This window comes from Falco biarmicus, chromosome Z (genome assembly GCF_023638135.1).
Source record: "Falco biarmicus isolate bFalBia1 chromosome Z, bFalBia1.pri, whole genome shotgun sequence".
In the NCBI taxonomy this organism is placed as follows: Eukaryota; Metazoa; Chordata; class Aves; order Falconiformes; family Falconidae; genus Falco; species Falco biarmicus.
In genome coordinates, this window is record NC_079311.1 from 7,945,851 (window position 1) to 7,963,990 (window position 18,140).

At 46.6% G+C, this 18,140-nt stretch overlaps 3 protein-coding genes across 5 annotated transcripts in view; 2 read left to right on the plus strand and 1 right to left on the minus strand.

Annotated features, from left to right (window-relative positions):
- The window catches only part of ARSK (arylsulfatase family member K), a 27,899-nt gene extending 23,588 nt beyond the window's left edge, over window positions 1-4,311 (plus strand). For all 3 annotated transcript variants that reach the window (XM_056325798.1, XM_056325800.1, XM_056325799.1), the window contains one exon: window positions 43-4,311. In XM_056325798.1, the coding sequence (XP_056181773.1) occupies window positions 43-317 (275 nt within the window). In that variant the 3' untranslated portion in view covers window positions 318-4,311. The remainder of the gene's footprint in view (window positions 1-42) is intronic.
- GPR150 (G protein-coupled receptor 150) lies at window positions 3,904-8,594 on the minus strand. Its single transcript, XM_056325801.1, has 3 exons — window positions 6,270-8,594; window positions 4,232-4,282; window positions 3,904-3,956 (listed from the first exon to the last, which is right to left on the minus strand). The coding sequence occupies exon 1, from the start codon at window positions 7,652-7,654 to the stop codon at window positions 6,605-6,607; it is 1,050 nt and encodes a 349-aa protein (XP_056181776.1). The 5' UTR covers window positions 7,655-8,594; the 3' UTR covers window positions 3,904-3,956; window positions 4,232-4,282; window positions 6,270-6,604.
- A 2,351-nt stretch (window positions 8,595-10,945) lies between these two features.
- Window positions 10,946-13,726, plus strand: RFESD (Rieske Fe-S domain containing). Its single transcript, XM_056325289.1, has 4 exons — window positions 10,946-11,264; window positions 12,147-12,327; window positions 12,418-12,452; window positions 12,727-13,726. The coding sequence occupies exons 1-4, from the start codon at window positions 11,187-11,189 to the stop codon at window positions 13,018-13,020; spliced, it is 588 nt and encodes a 195-aa protein (XP_056181264.1). The 5' UTR covers window positions 10,946-11,186; the 3' UTR covers window positions 13,021-13,726.
- Window positions 13,727-18,140: the final 4,414 nt, after the last annotated feature.

Sequence of the window (18,140 nt, forward strand, 5' to 3'; positions counted from 1 at the left end):
TAAATGCAAATTGGCTTTTAACTGACTTTTTCTTTGTTCCAGACCTTACTGCTGATCCAGATGAGCTAACAAATGTTGCCGTAAAATTCCCAATAATTGTACATTCCTTGGACACACTACTTCGCTCAATAGTAAACTATCCAAATGTTTCTTCTTCTGTTAAGGAGTATAACAAAAGACAGTTTATCAGTTGGAAACAAAGTTTGGGCCAGAATTACTCAAATGTTATTGCCAACCTTAGGTGGCATCAAGACTGGTTAAAGGAACCAAAAAAATATGAGAATGCAATTGACAAGTGGCTTAGTCAAAGTAAATAAAAACCACCTAGATTTTATATAACTAATGATATGAAAACATTCTGCATTTGTAATATTATGCTATATTTCAAGTATTACAGTTATTCTTATATAAGCTATTGACAGCAAAGATGCCCAAACAATTACTGCTTTGTGTGAGAAAGCCAAAAGCATTTTATGTAACTAGCCAGCGCAACAAATCTAGATTTTTAGATACTACAGTTCTGTAACACTTAAGTGTATGTAGGAAGGATAGTACTTAAGTACTAATTGCATGTATGGAATATTTACCTGGTTGCAAAAATGCAGAGTATTAAGCATTAGAACTCACCACAAATTTTCATTTCTAAGGACAGACTAAAGCAAGGATTATAAAATTTAGTGGAGTCGGATACCAATTACAGTGGAATGTGCTGGAGCCAACTTTCCATCAAGGCAGATTTTAAGTCTACAATGAATACACATTCATCCACCTTCGAGAAGCTATAGTGGTTAAAATATAATCAGAAAGTTAACAGCTAGTGCTGGTCTGAATATGGATGCAGTTTATTCGAGTATTTACTGTGTCAGCATTCCTGTTTCATATGTGGTTGACTCCCATCTTTTCAAGATTGGCTTTCTATCTCTTGCTTTTGGATCTGGTACTTATCACTCCTTGCTGTTCAAATAAATTTCATAATATGCATAGGCTACTAGTTGAACATATGTGCAGGTGAAGAGGAATCTGGTCACTGTCAGAAATTAAAAAAACCCACAAAACAAACAAACCCCTCTGATGATAAGTAATAGTCTGATTCGCATAGCATAAGATGAAAGCTTCTTGAATAAATCTCCATTATGCAGTGAGATTCTGCAGGCATATGTTTTAATGTGCATCAGTGCGTGGAGAACTGGAACCTGAAATGTACACAGAGGAGACAAAACTGAAGCTTGGAGAAAAAGTTAACATAAAAATACTATTTGACATTTTTTGAGGGATGTGACCAAAAAAAAAAAAAAGCAGTTTTTGAAGATGGAAGATTTAGCTGGTAACTCTTCTGCTTAAGAAAAACATAATTGTAGCCGCACTTAGGTTTACTTATTCTTGATCACAGTTGTTGCTGCTATAGTAACAACTCAGGATGACATTATACTTCCTGCGTGAATGCTTTCTAGAATCTGTAATGAAGTGCTCACCAGTAGCAGTAAGCTAGTAAAAATAAACTTGAAAAATACTTGTGTTTTCTGACAGCTAAGCACTCCACATGCATTTCATAAATTACTTCCCACACTAGAATTAGAATGTTTTAGCTGTTTTCTACATCTGTGTTCATAGGACATTAAGCCTAACCGTACACTACTTACTGCTATGGTAGCATGTTTTCCAGGTTATTTGGGGTTTTTTGTGGGCAAGGAACAAATTAATAGTTTTTAAAAACCCTTCAGACACTGTAGCACATGTCGTTATAATTCTTGCTAAAATGAGTTCAGATAGCAATGAAATTATTTTAAAAAAACCCATGTCTTAGTGGTGTAATGTAAAGCAGCTGCATAAGTAGAGAAAATAAACATATCCCTATGAAAGCTTCTTCAGGAGGGAAAAGAACAAATAAACTTCACTTGTCAGAGAGTACATTGTACAGAATGTATTAAAATAAAATTATGGTGAACTGGATGTGTTTTGTGTGTGCTTTTTTAACGACTGAATGTTTAAAGAATTACTAGGGAAAATTGTATTCTGTCAGTTCTGCAGACAGTGGTTTCTGTAAAGACACGAGCTTGTAAGATGCATTTCTTTGTAAGTATTAAGCTTACAAAAGTGCAGTTTGTGATACTCTGTGAAATGGAAAAAAAACCTGGAAAAACAAACTTCTTACCAGAATTCCTTGCAAAAACTTATTTTATCACAGACTGTCCAAAGAAGCCCAGTGCATGGGAGCAGGTTTCCAGAAAACGCAGGAAAGCCCAGGAATGCGCCGGCTTGCAAGTAGAGCTACCGCATCAGGAGGTAGGGATACCCCCTCGCAAGGCAATTCTATGGCATGTGAGCCAACCAGCAGTGGATTGTGATCGGATCCTAAGTCTGTCTAGTACTTGTTTTTATACCTGGTCATCTTAAAATGCTTATTTAAAGAGAAGATAGTGACTTGTTTGTTAAAAGCAAACTTTGAGTTTTGCAAGTTATTACTTGCCTGTGAACCTTTGTTCTGAAGAGTCAGGAGAGAAGGCAAAATCCCCCTAATGCCTTCCAACCTCTGTTTGCAATAAACAATCTACCTGTGTCAGTGCAGAATTGAGCTAATTTTCAGTCCAAAACAGACGCATTTATCATACTCGGTTACTCTGCCTTACTGTGCTAACGCATCTGCATTATTGTAACACAAACCGAGTGAGGTTTGCAATCTGCAAGGCTGGCCAGCTAACGAAGGGCAAACCCCCCTGTTTTTCAAACATGCTAAACAACTTACGTAGTATTAACAGTGAAGAGACACAGTGCAGTGAAAGGGAGAAGGGGGCAGGCTGGAATGCCAGCAGGTCCAGATGTATTTATTAGATGTAGCCAGGTCAATTCAGCCTCTTCAGATTTACCTCTGACTACCAAGGGCTTCTGAACCTTCCTTTTTACCTGCAAGTGTTCACAAAGGCAGGAGAGGTGCTACTGACCAGATGAACAAAAAAGGGAATTACTTTTGCAAATGCAAGTTCCTAGATGTCACCAGATAGGTACAAGACTGTCACTGTGAATTTGCCAACAAATCACATGAGAATAACCTGCTGCCTTTGTCAGGATAATTAGCCGAGTCGGTAAGAAATAAATCAGAGGGGAAATCCAGACTTTGAATGCACTTGGGCAATGGTCTACCTGATCTTAATTTAAGCAAGGAATGGCAACAGAGTAGATAAAATTACTGTAAGTTAGCTTCACAGCTGGCTAAAATAAAGCTCAGTAGTAGGTACCAAAAATTAAAGACAGAAGGCTGATCAAATAAGGTCTGCAAGAACGTGGTGTAGTACTGTTGGTACTTTTTTAGTTAGTAATTTGAATGCAGGATTCGGCACTTCTATTAAATGTGAGAAAATGCACCCTGGGAGAACTGTCAGCACTTCTGAGGACAGGCTAAAACTAAAGTAGTCTCGATTAGCTGGAAAAATAATTTGCAATCAGTCAGGTGAAGTTTTTCATGGATTAGTCGTGGTCAAAATGAAGGGAAAATATTTAAAATGGTGAACAACAAACTTTCTAGGCTGCAGTTTTGCAGCAAAAAAACAAACAAGCAAACAAACAAAAAAAAAACCCAGAACACATGCCTGGAGATTTTTGAGAACCAGGAGAGGAGTATGAATCAACAGCGTGATGTGGCGACAAAGGAAGACAGTGACGTTTGAGGATCATTTAATGAAAAGACACAAGAGGCAATTACTTTATTATCACTAGTGAATCTCCTAAAAAAAGGGTATTGTCTCCACTTTGTGGCTTTGTCTCTTAAGGCCATAAAGAGATGAGAGGATTTGTAAGAAAATACTATAAATAATGGACCTGTGAATCATATTAGGTGTGTTTCATCCATCAGACAAACTTGACAAGTCCTCAACTATGACTAAGGCTCATACAGGAGCACCACAAGCGCTGCCACTGAGAGCGGAAAAAGTTTTTCTGGTAGGGCTGTTCTGATGAGCTGTCTGGAGAGAAAGAAAGGACTTTTAAGTGCTTAGACATGTAAACAGCCTGTCAAGCTATCTAAACTCTGTCACTGGAATTTAATAAAAAATGTTGAAATTATTTGTCAAGAATGGCCAAGGTATGTGTGATCCTGCACTAGATCAGGGAGCCAGAACAAATGCCTGCAGGATGCTCTTCACAGCCCCTTTCTGCGTGATTTCAGCTTCACCACTATTTATTTCTTTCTGAATGAAGTTCAGTCCCATCTACACAGCCCAGTTTCACCTCTACTCACCTTTGTAATGACCCTTTGTCAGCAGCAGTAATTATGAGCAGACACCAATTACTGTAAAGATAAATAAAAACATCACATGAGGTCACTGGCTTTGGAGTCATGTTTTCTTCTAAGGAAATTGGTCACCTTCAGCCTTCCTCAAGAGGAAGCTCATTGAGCTTGAGATGCTACAGCTACCTGTCAGCATCTGATACCTTGACATGTAACTGCAGTACAACAGGAGCTATGACAGTGTCCTCCCACCTCAACCTGACCTTTATTTCCGTAACCCTGCTCACGTGATAACTACCGTTGGCAGCTATATATTACATTACATCTATGATGCATCTGGCTGTGATGGCTGCCTCCAACTCGAAAAGGATTCTGGGGAGACAGGTAACCCCACAACAGCCAAGGGCTAAAACAATGCACCCACCTAACCACAACGCTGGTAGAGGTCTGACTCAAGCTGGGTATGAAGGAAACCAACTTCTTTAGTTAGTATGAAAATGTAAGTCAATCATCTTAACCCATAAATAAAGGGCAGCCCAGGGCCCGCTGAACCCTCATGCATGGCAGGGTATCCCCGTGAGCGGGGACACCCCTCAGGCATACTCTTTGAGGCTGAGAGATTCGTCGCCCCAACAGATTCTTGGTAAGTGACTAAGTGCATGCTAAACTTTGAAATCCTGGCTAAGTGGTACAAAGGACTGGCAGTGCACATATAATCCGGCAGCTAGAAACCATTGACCAACTCTGGGACTAAGTTTGGATCCATCCGCACCACAACTCCCCTCTGAGAAGGATTCCGGAATGCAGGGGTGTCCTTTCTGAACCTCATGACTCAACGGGAGGGTCCCCCAACAGTCTTCTCTGGCTCTGTCCTCTGTGCAGTAAATAATCAAGTGTACCTTGCCATCAAATCTTGTCAAACCGGCCACATTTACTATCAAACTTGGTTCAATTGCTGGTTTATACCGATAAAACATATTGCTGCTTCCCTCTTAGGAGTGAAGTGCATCTCTCCACCCGTGACACCAGCACACAGCAAGAGACAGTTCTGAGACAAGACGTGATATCCACAGGAAAGAGGAAAGTGTAAAGAAATTTTTGGATAGGTTGGTGAGAGCCAGACAGCAAGAATATGATTAGCCTCAGGTCCTCTGTCGCTGAGCCAGAGCTGATTTATCACCTAAGCAAGGAAAAGCCCTGCTAAAGAGCCTGCACAAATAGAAGCCTTGCCCTGAACCGACTGTCCTTGCCCCCCTTGTGAGCATCGTTGGTGAGAGCCTAAATGCACACAGATCACTGCTAGATAATTAGAACTAAAAAGCCCCACTTGGCAGCTTCCCCGTGGAAAGAAACATTGCTGTTCAAAAAGCTGTGCAGCTCCTGAGACCTGCCCAGGTGGCTGTGCTGTTCCCTGCACCAGCAGCAGCCGCGCAGGAGCTACAGCCAGGGTCTTTGGGTGAGAAACAGCTTCATGCAATCACAGCATAAACACGCTGCAGTTTGTCTGCAGGTACAGAGCTCTCGCTCCGGCATATTCATACATGTGAGCTGTCGTCAACATATTGAGAGTATTGATACGCATATGCTACCGGCTATAAACATTGCACATCCTTCGTGCCCAGTCCTACAGAAACAGAGCTCTTGAATCACAGAAAAATGTAGGCTTGGCTTAACTGGTAGTGTCAACATGAACATTATGAACGAATGTCAACACATTCAGCTGGTGAAGTGGGTGTAATGGAAATCTAACAAATAAAACCAGAGCTAAACGAGGATATAGTCTCAGAGCAGTACGGCTTCATTGTTCTGCCTTCACACATGCCACGCAGGAATAAACACCACGTTTTAGAAGACTTTTGCCACAAGCAGGGGTGTGTTTTATACAGCTACACACCACTGCAGCCCCCTGCTCAGCCTGTACAGCTATTTAACCGACCCAAGAACCGCACCAGCCCACCCGAAAGCTAATGGTCACATCCACACTTTCCTAGCGGACTACAACAACGGCAACAACAACAACAAAAAAGAGTAAATTTCTTGTACTGACCGATTTTATTTCCGAATGAGGTACCAAGAAATCCACACGGTACGACCGAAATACGCGTAAGGCTCTGTAGGGACCAGTCAGTCGGGCTGCGGATGGGACCAGCGCTCGGGCAGTTCGCACAGCATCAGCCTCCCTGCCGGCTCTGCCCTCTCCGGGCCTGACACGGAAACATGCCAGACAGGTAATAGCCAGCCCGCGACACCCCCGGCTCGGCCACCGCCGAGGTGAAGGTCTGGGGGCAGCGCTCCGCGGCTGCCCACACGCCCCGCAGCGCGCAGCCCCGTCCCGTCCCCTCGCCGGGGCCACCGCTCCCCCGGGGCGAGGCCCCGCCGCCGCTAGCGCCGCACCGCCGGCTCGGGCACGGGGGCTGCCGAGGCGCGGGGGCTCCCGCGGGGCCCCGGGGAGCCGGGGGCGCGGCGGCGCAGCGGGCGGCGGAGCGTGGCCCCCCGCGGCCCCTGGCCGTCGAGGCCGGGGCAGCAGCAGGCGGCGGCGGGCGCCGTGCAGCTCCCGCAGGGGCCCCGCCGCAGGCGGCGCGGCCGGTGCCGGCGGCCGTGGAGGAGCAGGCAGGCGTAGGGGTTGAGGGCGCTGCTGGCCGCCGCCACGATGCCCAGCGCCGGCGGCGCCTCCCGCCGCCCGGCCGAGGCCAGCCCCAGCTCGGCGGCGCAGCGGGGCAGGCGGCAGAGCGCGAAGAGCGCGGCCAGCAGCAGCAGCAGCCGCAGCGCCCGCGCCCGGCCCCGGGGCCGCCCCTCGCCGCCCCCCGCCCCGCGCCCCCGCCGCCGTCGGGCGGCGTCCAGGCTGCGGGCGCAGGCCCAGCCCAGCAGCCCGGCGGGCGCCAGGAAGCCGGTGGCCGCCCCGTAGGCGGCGAAGGCCAGGCCGTGCCAGCGCGGCAGCTCCTCGAAGATGCTGCGGCAGCGGGGCCCGCCGGGGCGCGGGGCCGGGCGGAAGGCGAAGGCCTGGGGCAGGGCGAGGAGCGGGGCCAGCAGCCAGCCCAGGGCGCACAGGCAGCGGGCGGGCAGCGCCGGGCGGTGCCGCTCCAGCGCCAGCAGCACCAGCCCGTGGGCCGAGGCCAGCGGCCCGCAGCGCTGCAGCAGCGGCAGCAGGCGGCAGGCGGCGGCGCCCGGGGGCGCGGCGGCGCCGGGGAGGTCGGCGGCCAGCGGCGGGAGCAGCGCCAGCCCGCAGCCCGCCAGGTCGGCCAGGGCCAGGTGCCCCACCAGCAGGTCCCGCCGCCGGCGCGGGCCCCCGCACACTCGCCGCAGCACCAGCCCGTTGCCCACCAGCGCCAGCAGCAGCACGGCGCCCGCGCAGGCCGCCCGCGGGACGGGGCGGGACGGGGGGGCGCCGGGGGCGGAGAGGTTCAGGCCGTGGGGGAAGGGGTCTTCCGCCATCCGGGCAGCCGCCGCTCGGGCCGCCGACCTTCCCCGGCGGCAGCGCACCGCTCCCCGGAGGCATATATAGGGGGCTCGCCGTCATACGGCACCGGGGGTGGGCTGCGCGCACGGCGGATCGCACGCCCCCCGCCTCCGGCACCCGCGGGCATCTTTCGCCGGCGAGCATCGTCCCCTGCCCGGCACCGGCGGGCGTCTTCCCCCCGCGGTCCTCAGCCCTGGCGCCACCCGGGGCCAGCAGTCCTCATCCCCGACACGGCCCGGGACCGGCAGGCATCATACCCTGACAGCTCTCATCCCTGACGCGGCCCGGGACCGCCGGGCATCTTCCCCTTTAGCCACCGGGGACCAGCCGGTATCTTCCCCCAGCGGTCCTCATCCCCTGCACCGGCCGGGACTGGTGGGCATCATCCCGCTGGTGTCCTCATCCCTGGCACAGCCTGGGGCTGGCAGGGTCCTTCCCCACAGCTCAGTAACCTCCTGCCTGACGCCGCTGCCTGCCCTGACACCCCCAGTGAGCATCCCCTCCAGAGGACAGCTGGGGTGAGCGGCAGAGCGTGGGGGGAGCAGGGGGTCGTGTCTCTGTTTGCTGTGGTCTCCACATGGGAGGTGTTGGGACCCAGGCCAGCCCCTGATGGCTGCCCATACTGACACCCACGTTCCCGGGGCACGTGGGGCACACACCCCCTCCCAACGAGGGAAAAAAGAGTTAGAGCAGCGTGCAGCAGTGAATAACTACGACTCACTGTTATTCCCAGCTGTATTTCTAGCCGGAAAACCAATCCTTTTGCTGCTCACAAATCCCTTTCCCACCAGATGGCCCTTGGCTGCAGGGACGCCTCCGTCCAGCATGGTGTGTGGTGACTCAGAAATCCTCAAAACAGCCAAACTCTTAAGAAAACGTCAGGAAAAATCTAGTTGAAAATCATCTTGAAGTGTGTTTGCGTGTGGGGGGTGGGGGTGGGTGGGAAATAACCATTTCTCTTTTTGATTGAAGTGTTTTTACTTCCATTGCCAGGTTCTGCTCTGGTACCTGTTGGTAGCCCAAGACACTGTCATGGGACCTGGGGGGGGGTGTTATGGGCCATCATACTCCTTGTCTTGTTTGAATAGATGATTGTAACATGGTCATCAGCCTGGAAAAAACAGGAACAAGCCAAACTGATTATTATTTCACCTTGAAGTCTGATGGAGAGTGCACTTTGCAAGGGGCTGTGAGAGGGCAGACAGACAAATTGCCATTTTAATGTGCTTTTGATAGGCAAGTGATGCTCACCAGCTTAGCTCTCTCCAGAACCATGCTTCGTGCCCATGGCTTTGCTGTTTAAAGAAAGGGAGGAAAAAACAGGTCTTCGTTGGTCTGTGTCCAGCTGTGGAGGCTGTGCTCTCCCAATGGCACCAAGGGGGGAGCTGAGATGGAAGAAGTAAAGGTGACATTGACTGAAAACCACTTTGGAGGTCTGTTGCCCTTCCCTTATGCTGGGTCCTGTCCCTGACTGATGACTCCTCTCGGTGAGAAACTGCAAAGCCTCCTGTGGGGTCTCACTGCCTCTTGGCATGCTCCAGGTTGAAACTTCTCATGTTCCATTCGTACTTTGCAGGTAAACGTCCACCTCATGGATGAGAAAGTGGCCAATAGTCGGCCTGCAGTGAAGGGGTCTAGTTACAGGTCTTCTGTGAAGGGGAGTCCGTAACCATGCTCCTTTTCTAAGGGAAGGAAGTCTTTTGCCACCGTGCATTTAACAAACTCAGTAGCATGTTAACAAGTGTACGTTGTCTCAGAGTCTTTCTTTTGGAGGACCATCTATGTGCCAGGGCAGCTCTTAATCTGCAGTTGGCTGTAGATAAGCATGCAAGTCTTATGCAATGTAAAATGAAGCTGTTGGCTATTGATTGCTTACACCACTTGGGCCATGTGGGGTCTACAACGTGCTGACAGGCTGGGTTGCCAGCACCCTAGCCCGGTGGGAGGTGTCCCTGCCCATGGCAAGGGGGGGTGGAACTAGAAGGTCTTTAAGGTCTCTTCCAACCCAGACCATTCTATGATGCTCTGGTAATTTACGTATACAAAATCCAGGTTAACAGTATAAATATCATTACTAAATGAGCTGGAGGTTTGGTGCCAGGTGTTATTTTCATACTGGTTTGGACATACATATGTCCAAATATGTTGAAATATGAGACCCCATCTACAGTACTGTGTCCAGCTCTGGGGCCCCCACCGTAAGAAGGACATGGACTTGTTGGAGCAAGCCCAGAGAAGGCCACAAAGATGCCCAGAGGGCTGGAGCACCTCTCCTGTGAGGACAGGCTGAGAGTTGGAGTTGTTCCATCAGGAGAAGAGAAGGCTCTGGGGACATCTTAAAGCAGCCTGCCAGCACTTAAAGGCCAAGGGGGCTTATAAGAAAGATGGGGAGAGACTTTTTAGCAGGGCCTATAGCAATAGGACAAGGAGGAATGGTGTTAAACTGAAAGAGTGTAGATTTAGATTAGATATCAGGAAGAAATTCTCCCCGTGAGGGCGGCGAGGCGCTGGCCCAGGCTGCCCAGAGCAGCTGTGGGTGCCCCATCCCTGGCAGGGCTCAAGGCCAGGCTGGACGGGGCTGGGAGCAGCCTGGGCTGGGGGGAGGGGGCCCTGCCCAGGGCAGGGGGTGGGACTGGGTGGGCTTTAAGGTCACTTCCAGTCCAGACAACTCTATGATTCTATGATACATGTATACGTGTGTGTGTGTTGAGGCATGTAGATATGTGTGTGTGTGCGTGTCTATTTTTATGTGTGTATGTGTAGAGACATACAATTTTTTTAGTGGTGCCTTGTTCCTAACTACAGGCTTTTGCATTTTAAGATTGTGACCAGTTTGGAATGTTTATAGACGAAGTCGGCCAAAAGGTAATAGTAAAATTTAGGGATTTCCTGCTCCTGTTCTTGTGGCTAGTTTGCTGTGTGCTATGCTTGTTTTCTTAAGAAAACAGGCGTGAATGCTTTGTTGGATCGTCCCATGAGTCTGACAGTGACGTTTCATTTTCTAGGTAAGACTGGGTGGAAGTTCCTGTAAACTGGAAAGCAGAGGATTGGTCCTTATGGTTGATCATGTGTAAATCAGATAAAAACTGGCCCTGAAAACGCCACACCATTACTTACACCAGCGTTCCTGCTGTAACAGTTTATTAGGAAACACGCAGCTGCTGATCCTGAGCAAACACATAAGGCAGTGTGCGGCTCTGAGCAGGGTTTTGGTCCAGCGTGTCCCACGTGGAGGAGGCGGTGGTGGCATGGGCTCACGGGGAGGATGGTGGCAGGGGGAACCCAGAGCTCTCATCTTCTTATCAGGCCAGACCCAGCGTGTCCCTGGTCCTTATCAGCCCTGGCAGAGCTGGTTCAGCCGTGCTGAGCCTCCATACATCCTGCCTCTGGAGCTGCAGGGGCTGGCCCTGCCGCCTCCTATGTGCACATAAAGAGGGGTAGCGAGGCAAGCTGTTGCGTATGTGAGCAAGGCAGGACAGTTGCAATAGGCACAGCTGAAGAAAGGCAATGCTGGATCTCATTATTCTGAGCCTCCATTTCTTCATCTGCTTTCTCATCTCCTTTGCAATCTGGCATGGACCTAAGGTACCGTGTGGCTCTTCGTGGTTCTACACACCCTGCAGCAGGATTCCCCCCGTGCGTGGTTCCCCTTTGGCCTCAGCACATGAAAAGACCTTTTTTGGCCTGATGTTCTGAAGGAGCAGGGTGGTGTGGTTGATCTGGGAACTGGGGGATCTGGAACACAGTAGCTAATTATCAGAAAATTTTATAGGAAGGCAGTTTTGTGAGCATGTCGTCTGCTGGGAGAGGGAGAAGCTATCAGACATTTGAAATACATATGAGGAGGGAGGGAAGTACATAAAGATTTGCTGAAAAGGCCAGCTTGAATATGACTTCTTAATAAATCATTTTTCCCCCTTTTGCAGGCGAAACTTTTTAGCAAGTTGTACCAATTTGTATTTCTAGCCATGTTATTTAGAACACTATTGGACTTCTGTGTAAATGCTACCCACTGCATAGCTAAACTGTACGGTATTTCATATTTGCATTTGTGTCCTTATGTATTTGTTTATATAAATTTGTGTCCTTGTGTATTTGTTTATATAAATTTATATCCTTGTATTTGTTTGCATATAAGTTTCGAGGGGAGGTGGCAATTAAAGTGCAGAGTAAGTGAATAGTGATTGAGAATTTATCTTGCCTCAGCCTCAGGTATCAGGTTTGCAACAGCTGGTTCTCCTAGTCCCTGTTCTGTTAGGGAACACGTTGGCCGAGCATTATCACCAAGCTCCTGTGCTTTGCTTCGTGTGCATGGTGATAGTCTTTTACAAAAAATTCTGCTCCTTTTGCCTCACGTGTTAAGTGGATAGGGGTTTTCTCTGGGACTGAGATATCCATTGTATGTATAGAAGTCCAAATGTGAACTGCTCTGTAAGTGGATTTTTGATATTTTTTTTCTGTTTTGAGGATGTGGATTTGCACAGCTCAAGCACAGGAACAGTTGAAATGGAGCCAGATGGTCTTATATTAGTTGGCAAAGAAGATGATATAAAGAAGTCCCAAAGAACAACAGCCAAAGTCAATGGCAGAGAAGTTGTTGTTTTCTACCATGAAGGGAAATTTCATGCTATGGACTCCCGCTGCTACCGTAAGATATTTGCACGTGTGATCTCAATGTTGCAACTATTAAGCATAACATCTGCTGCATAAATTAATACTGTCCTCTACCATGTTTCAGATGAAGGAGGCCCTTTATGTCTTGGAGAAATAGAGGTACGTAAGCAAAATAAAAATAATATAGTGGCATACAGTCATGTGGAAACTCAAATGCATTTTTTTGGAATACTTTCATCTGAACATGACATCAAAAGAAGTGGTTATATATGTAAAATTACAGACAGCCATGCAGCCAGATCACCAAGCATGTCTTTTGCCCTAGAGATTCTTCCAGAAGAAGAAGCAGAAGCTGATGACTTGCAGGTGGTTCTTCTTCTTCTTCTTCTTCTTCTTCTTCTTCTTCTTCATCTTCTTCTTCTTCTCCTCACAGGATATCAATGGTCAAGCATGTATTGTTTGTCCTTGGCACAAGTATAAAATTACTTTGGAAACAGGAGAAGGATTATATGAAGGAATAAACCCTTTGGATCCATCACCAACACCACAATGGCAGTCAAAAGGAGTCAAACAAAGGATTCATAAAGTCACAATAGACAATGGAAACATTTATGTAAGTCCTCCTGATTTGTCCGTAAGCTTTGACTCTGATTATTTTGCTGACAAGTACAAAAATGGTGGTGATTTAGCTATGGAAAAACAAAGCAACTCACAAGCAGCAGAGTAACTTGTGGCCAGAAAGCAGAATCTGGGTGAATGCACTGATGAAGTACCATTGTAATGAAATAAAAATGTACTGTGGCCGTGAAGATTGTCTCCAGATTACATTCTAGTGTTAATGTTATGTTAAAGCATTGAAACATGTAGAATTAAGATAAGAAGCTCTGCATTGTCAGAAATGTGACTGATCTTGTGCCAATGATTTTTTTTTTTGCACTTGCATTTCAAAAGGACTATTTACAGCAGAGTGCTTCATGATACTTGATATTTAGAAATCCTATTTTGCTAGATTATTTTTTTTTTAATTTTTAGGAGGGAATGTAGTATATCACTGCTTATAAAACGTATTACATAATTAAAGATAAATAGTCAGGTGTAAAGGTTATATTTATGTACTTAACAGTTTATAATGACAATGTCTTTGGTATAAATGACATGGAAATTTTAAACTTTTTAGATATGTGAGCAATCCTGAATGTTTATTAAGTACCACAAAGGGAAGTACAAAACCTAAGCATATTTTAGTGAGCTTTTTTTTGTGCCTATTTGGGTGTTACTACCATGAGTCCATGGAAATATTTCTTTTCCTTCTCAATTGAACTCCTTTTGGTAGTTCATCAAATGATGTGAAAAGTATTTGTCAGGTATAGTTTATTCTTCCTGAGTCTGTTGGATAAGGAAGAAGCTGTTTGGTATAAAAACCTGATACATAATGTACTGGCTCTTGTTTGATTTTATTTGTTGTAAATATAGTTTTATACATTTGAAAAATGTTACATTTATGTTTAGAGTCAAAAGTTAGGTTTCTGTGTGTGCATTCACTGTATAATGTCAAACCCGCCTCGATAACCCCTCCAAGAAAGTTTCCCTCCGAGCTGTGCTGGGTTGAGGGGAGGGCTGGGCTCTGGGACACAGTGGGGTCTGGAGTGCAGCGTTGCCATGTGAACGCTCAGCAGCCTCTCGCATGGCTGCAGTTCTTTGGGGTGTGTTTTTCTGTGATTTGTGGGCTGTTTACAAAGTTTGGTCATAATCAGTTTCAGTTTGAAGTTTACCAGTCTTAAGTTTCTCTTGTGCATCTGGTGGCTTGTATTGTTTTTAATGTATGTGAAGATCTTTTAAAATTTAATTTAATTTAATTTAATTTATATTTTTATTTATATTTTTTATTTTTTAATTTTAATGTATGCAGGTCTGTGACAAAGCCATTGTTCATATAAATGTGTTTTAAAGTACTGAGGCATAGGGAGATATCAGAGGAAAACATCTGTGTCCCACTGATTGTGATGAAAAAAGCAAAGAAAATGCAATTTATTTCACCACATTTAAATTTAGATGTCCACCTCTGATCATGCCTCCTTACGTTGTTTTCATGGTCAGTAGAGAGAAGTGATGCATGCCTTCAAAGTGCTGTTGAGCTGACCTGCTTCAGTTTTGTGTTTTATAGTACTACAGCAAAAAGTGCTTGCTTCCTTCTTCTCCTCCTCCTCTTCTCGCTGACCACTCAACCAGCCAGTGCTGATGAGACCAGATGTGAACATGTCTGCCTCCCATCAGACGAGTCACGTCTTAGTCATCTGCTAGAAAATACTGTTGTGTACTGACCAGTTCTGTGGTGGTTTTTGTTTGTTTGTTTTTTAAGGAAAACATAAACTTCTCCTCTTGCAGCCACAGGGTAGCTGGCAGGAAGGTGAGGCAGGTGGGGAGGTGATGGAGCTGATCGTCCAAGAGGCCTGGAACATGCATCCCTTTGGGTGGTGCAGAGTGGGATGGAGAATCCCTTCCTCCTCACCCAGCTACCTGCACCTGCAATGGAACTTAACCATGGATGTCTTGTCCTATTGAAAGGCATAGATCATATAAAAGGAAAGTGTTGTAAGAATCTTCGGATATACCTGCATCAGCTTCCTGTTTAAATTAATAAAGATGCAGTTCAGTTTAAGAAAGTACCAATTATCAGTGAATATGCTGCTGCCTGTATGACATTTAGCAGATTGTTAGTAATAGGAAGTTTTACTTGAAACTTTCATGAACATGTTCATATTGGCAGAAGAGTGCTCAGGCTTTTGCAGAATTGAATTTTCTGGCTAAAATCCAGCAAAGTGTTTAGTCATATATTTACTGTTAATTATAACAAATCAGTGGAACTGCGTGTCCAGGCTTAGATAAGTCCCTTTTCTTCAGTACTTCTCAAGCATAATACCTGTTTGCAAGCTTTTAAGGTGTTTTTGCTTGTACTTTAAACATGTTCTGAGGGAGATCACAATTTAGCATCTGAAGTTGATCCATTAGTTTGCTTTCCCCTCAATTTTCTTGTTGATGATCCGGAACAGAGAAGGAACAGAGAACTATTAACTCAGGTGGTTGTGAACAAAGGAGGGAGACTTGGCTGGCTGTTAGATTTTTTTTTTTTTTTTTTTTTTTGACAGCAAAGAACAAAACCTATGGCTTGCTAAAGTTGCTACCTTTAAAATAATATATACGCTATTCCATTTTATTCGTCTGAGTTTTGAAGTGCTAGAATATGCACCTAATTTGAAAATACCGTAAACGTTTAATGTCCTGGGTTTGGGTATTTCTGAGTCTCTTGTCCTGCCAGCCCTTTCTGAGTCTCTAGTTATACTGATCTATCCTGTGAAGACGTGGAAAACATGGAAACACAGGGGTTGTCCTGAAATGGAGACAGTCAGGGGACTGGTAGGGAAGCATAGACGGGCAGTGTGGGGGGTTCTTGGATGTGATAGGAGAGCAGGTGCTGGAGCTGGGTGGGAAGTGAGGAGTGTCCAGATGGGTGAGAAGAGGAGGGAAGGAGGCTTCAGTGGAGAAAACCAGAAAAGGCAGCAAAGAGCACTTTTGGGAGCAAGGAGACTAAAGCAGGGTGGGGGACCAAGAGCTGCCCAGGGAGCTGCTGGTGGGGGCAGAGGAAGGCTGGCATGTAGCTGTTTGCAATCAGAGAGCAACAGCAGGACAAGGAGGAAGACAGGAGTGGTTAAGGTGGTGAGGCTGAGGCGGCATTTCAAAGACAATGAAGAGGCAGAGGGAATGAGTCGTCGCTGTGGGCAAGAGACGGAAGAGTCACTGGCTGTGTAATTAGAGCTTCCTGGAAAGATGTGTTAATGAGAGTGATGTTCAAATCAACCTTGCAAATCATTCAGGAGTGGTTCGTTGGTGATAGTTTTGGGGGTTCAGTTTAATTTGACAAATGAGCAAAACCCATCTGTTTTCCTATCATTAACCAGCCAAACAGAGAAATATATTTTGTGCTTTGGACTGAAAATTTTCATGATGACTCTGCAAGACATTCAGGCTTTGTAAGCTGCTTTCACAAACAGCTTGAACAGAATAAACAAGTTATATTTATCCTATCATGGAGCCATGTTTTAATGTAAGACAGGTGAAAACTATGACTGTAGTGGTTTGAACAGCAGCTTGAGTCTTACCCTGATGTAGCTGCACCGCAAACTTTAATTAGACAATATTGTCTCAAAGGCTGATGGTGTGCATTTACCTTCTGCCTTGTTTTGCACATCCTTGACTTCATTTAGTGCTGCACATGAAATAAAGGACAACTTCAATGTAAAAAGCGTTATGAAGTCAGGATTGAGAAGTTCATGAACATACCCTATATGGAGCACATACATCAGTGAGAGCAGTCTTTACAGGGTAGGAGATCATACCAGGCTGATAAAAATGTCAGGTGCCTAGGAAAACAACTTTTAAACCCCACCTTTCACTGTTGAAGCCCTTTTCAATAGATTTGTACGGTTCCTAAATTCATGCTTAATTTTGGAATGAGATCAGGTCTGAAATTTGCACCTGTGCTTTCTGATATGATTAGGAAAAATAACTCACATTTATTCCTGCTGATCGCACAAACATGGTCTGCGGGAGTCAGCACTCACCAATTCCCAAGTGTCCCATCGCTCTGCCCACTTGGCTTGGCACCTGCTTTCGAAGGTTACTGGAGGAAGCAGGGGGTGGACAATGGATATAATATTGCTGGAGAGGTACTTGAGCCCCTGGCTGTGTGTGGGGAGAGGGGACGCGTGTGGGGAGACTGCCCTGTGCTGGCAGTGCTGTGGGAGAGCTGGTCCCACACTGGATCTGACCCGTGGGGTCTCCCCTGCCCCAGCTGCACCTGAGGCACCCAGGGTAAGTGGCTTTCTGCCGCACCAGCACATCCAGCCAGCTCTGCCAAGTGGGTATGCTGGCACCGTGCCGAGGGCGTTGGGATGCAGGAGGAGTAGGTGAGGCTTAAAGGGGTGCAGTGGTTTTGGTTCTTTCTTTGAATGCTACCCAGAAAATGTTTTTTTTAATGTGGTGTTAATTCTGGCAGACTTACTGATTTTGTTAAGTGGAATTTTTCACTGGAATGGAAGACTTAAACTCAGTTTTCATCGTCTGACATCTGTAATTTTACTGAATTAGGCTGCAAGTGAAAGTGTTGTTTGATAGGAGACATTACCTCTGCTCACAGATCTCCTGCCTTGATTTCAATTAATCCCCATTCAAGTAAAACCTTTCTTTTTTATTACAGTGTATACTGAACATCCTGAAAAAAATGCATGCTTATTTGGCACAGATAGCTCCAGGAAAAACTGCATAGTTCTGTAGCTGTATTTTGGCCCAGGAAAGAGTGGTGCGGTGATGGCCTTGCCCTGTATTGATTATATGGCCTTGCAGTGCTCCTGACACCATACTGGCCTGACACCCAAGAAACACCAGCACTGTCATCTGAATTTGAAAAGCAATAGATGTTCAGGACAAATAGCATCTCCCAGGAGGCTGTGTCACCTTGCAGTGCTCATGGTATTTTTCATGATACTCAGCACTAAAGAAAACTTGAAGCTCACCATCAGTCTGGAGATGCAGGTGTTCACATGAGTTTTTGTTATCACTTTGCAGAAGTTATCACAAGCAGAAAGGAGGCTTAGTATTAACTACATTCATGTGCGAGGCCAAGTGCAAGGTCCTGCCCCTGGGTCAGGCAGCCCCCGGTACCAGTACAGGCTGGGGGTGAAGGGGTTGCGGGCAGCCCTGCCCAGAAGGACTTGGGGGTGCTGGGGGATGAACAGCTGGACATGAGCCGGCAACGTGCGCTCGCAGCCCAGAAAGCCAACCGTGTCCTGG

What these genes read in the sequence shown, in the direction of transcription:
- GPR150 (XM_056325801.1), bottom strand. Translation starts at nt 7,654, where the DNA reads ATGGCGGAAGACCCCTTCCCCCACGGCCTGAACCTCTCCGCCCCCGGC.
- RFESD (XM_056325289.1), top strand. Translation starts at nt 11,187, where the DNA reads ATGCTGGATCTCATTATTCTGAGCCTCCATTTCTTCATCTGCTTTCTC. An exon ending in TATGGACTCCCGCTGCTACC is followed by an intron (nt 12,328 to 12,417) that starts GTAAGATATTTG and finishes ACCATGTTTCAG; the next exon opens with ATGAAGGAGGCCCTTTATGT. An exon ending in TATGTCTTGGAGAAATAGAG is followed by an intron (nt 12,453 to 12,726) that starts GTACGTAAGCAA and finishes TTCTCCTCACAG; the next exon opens with GATATCAATGGTCAAGCATG.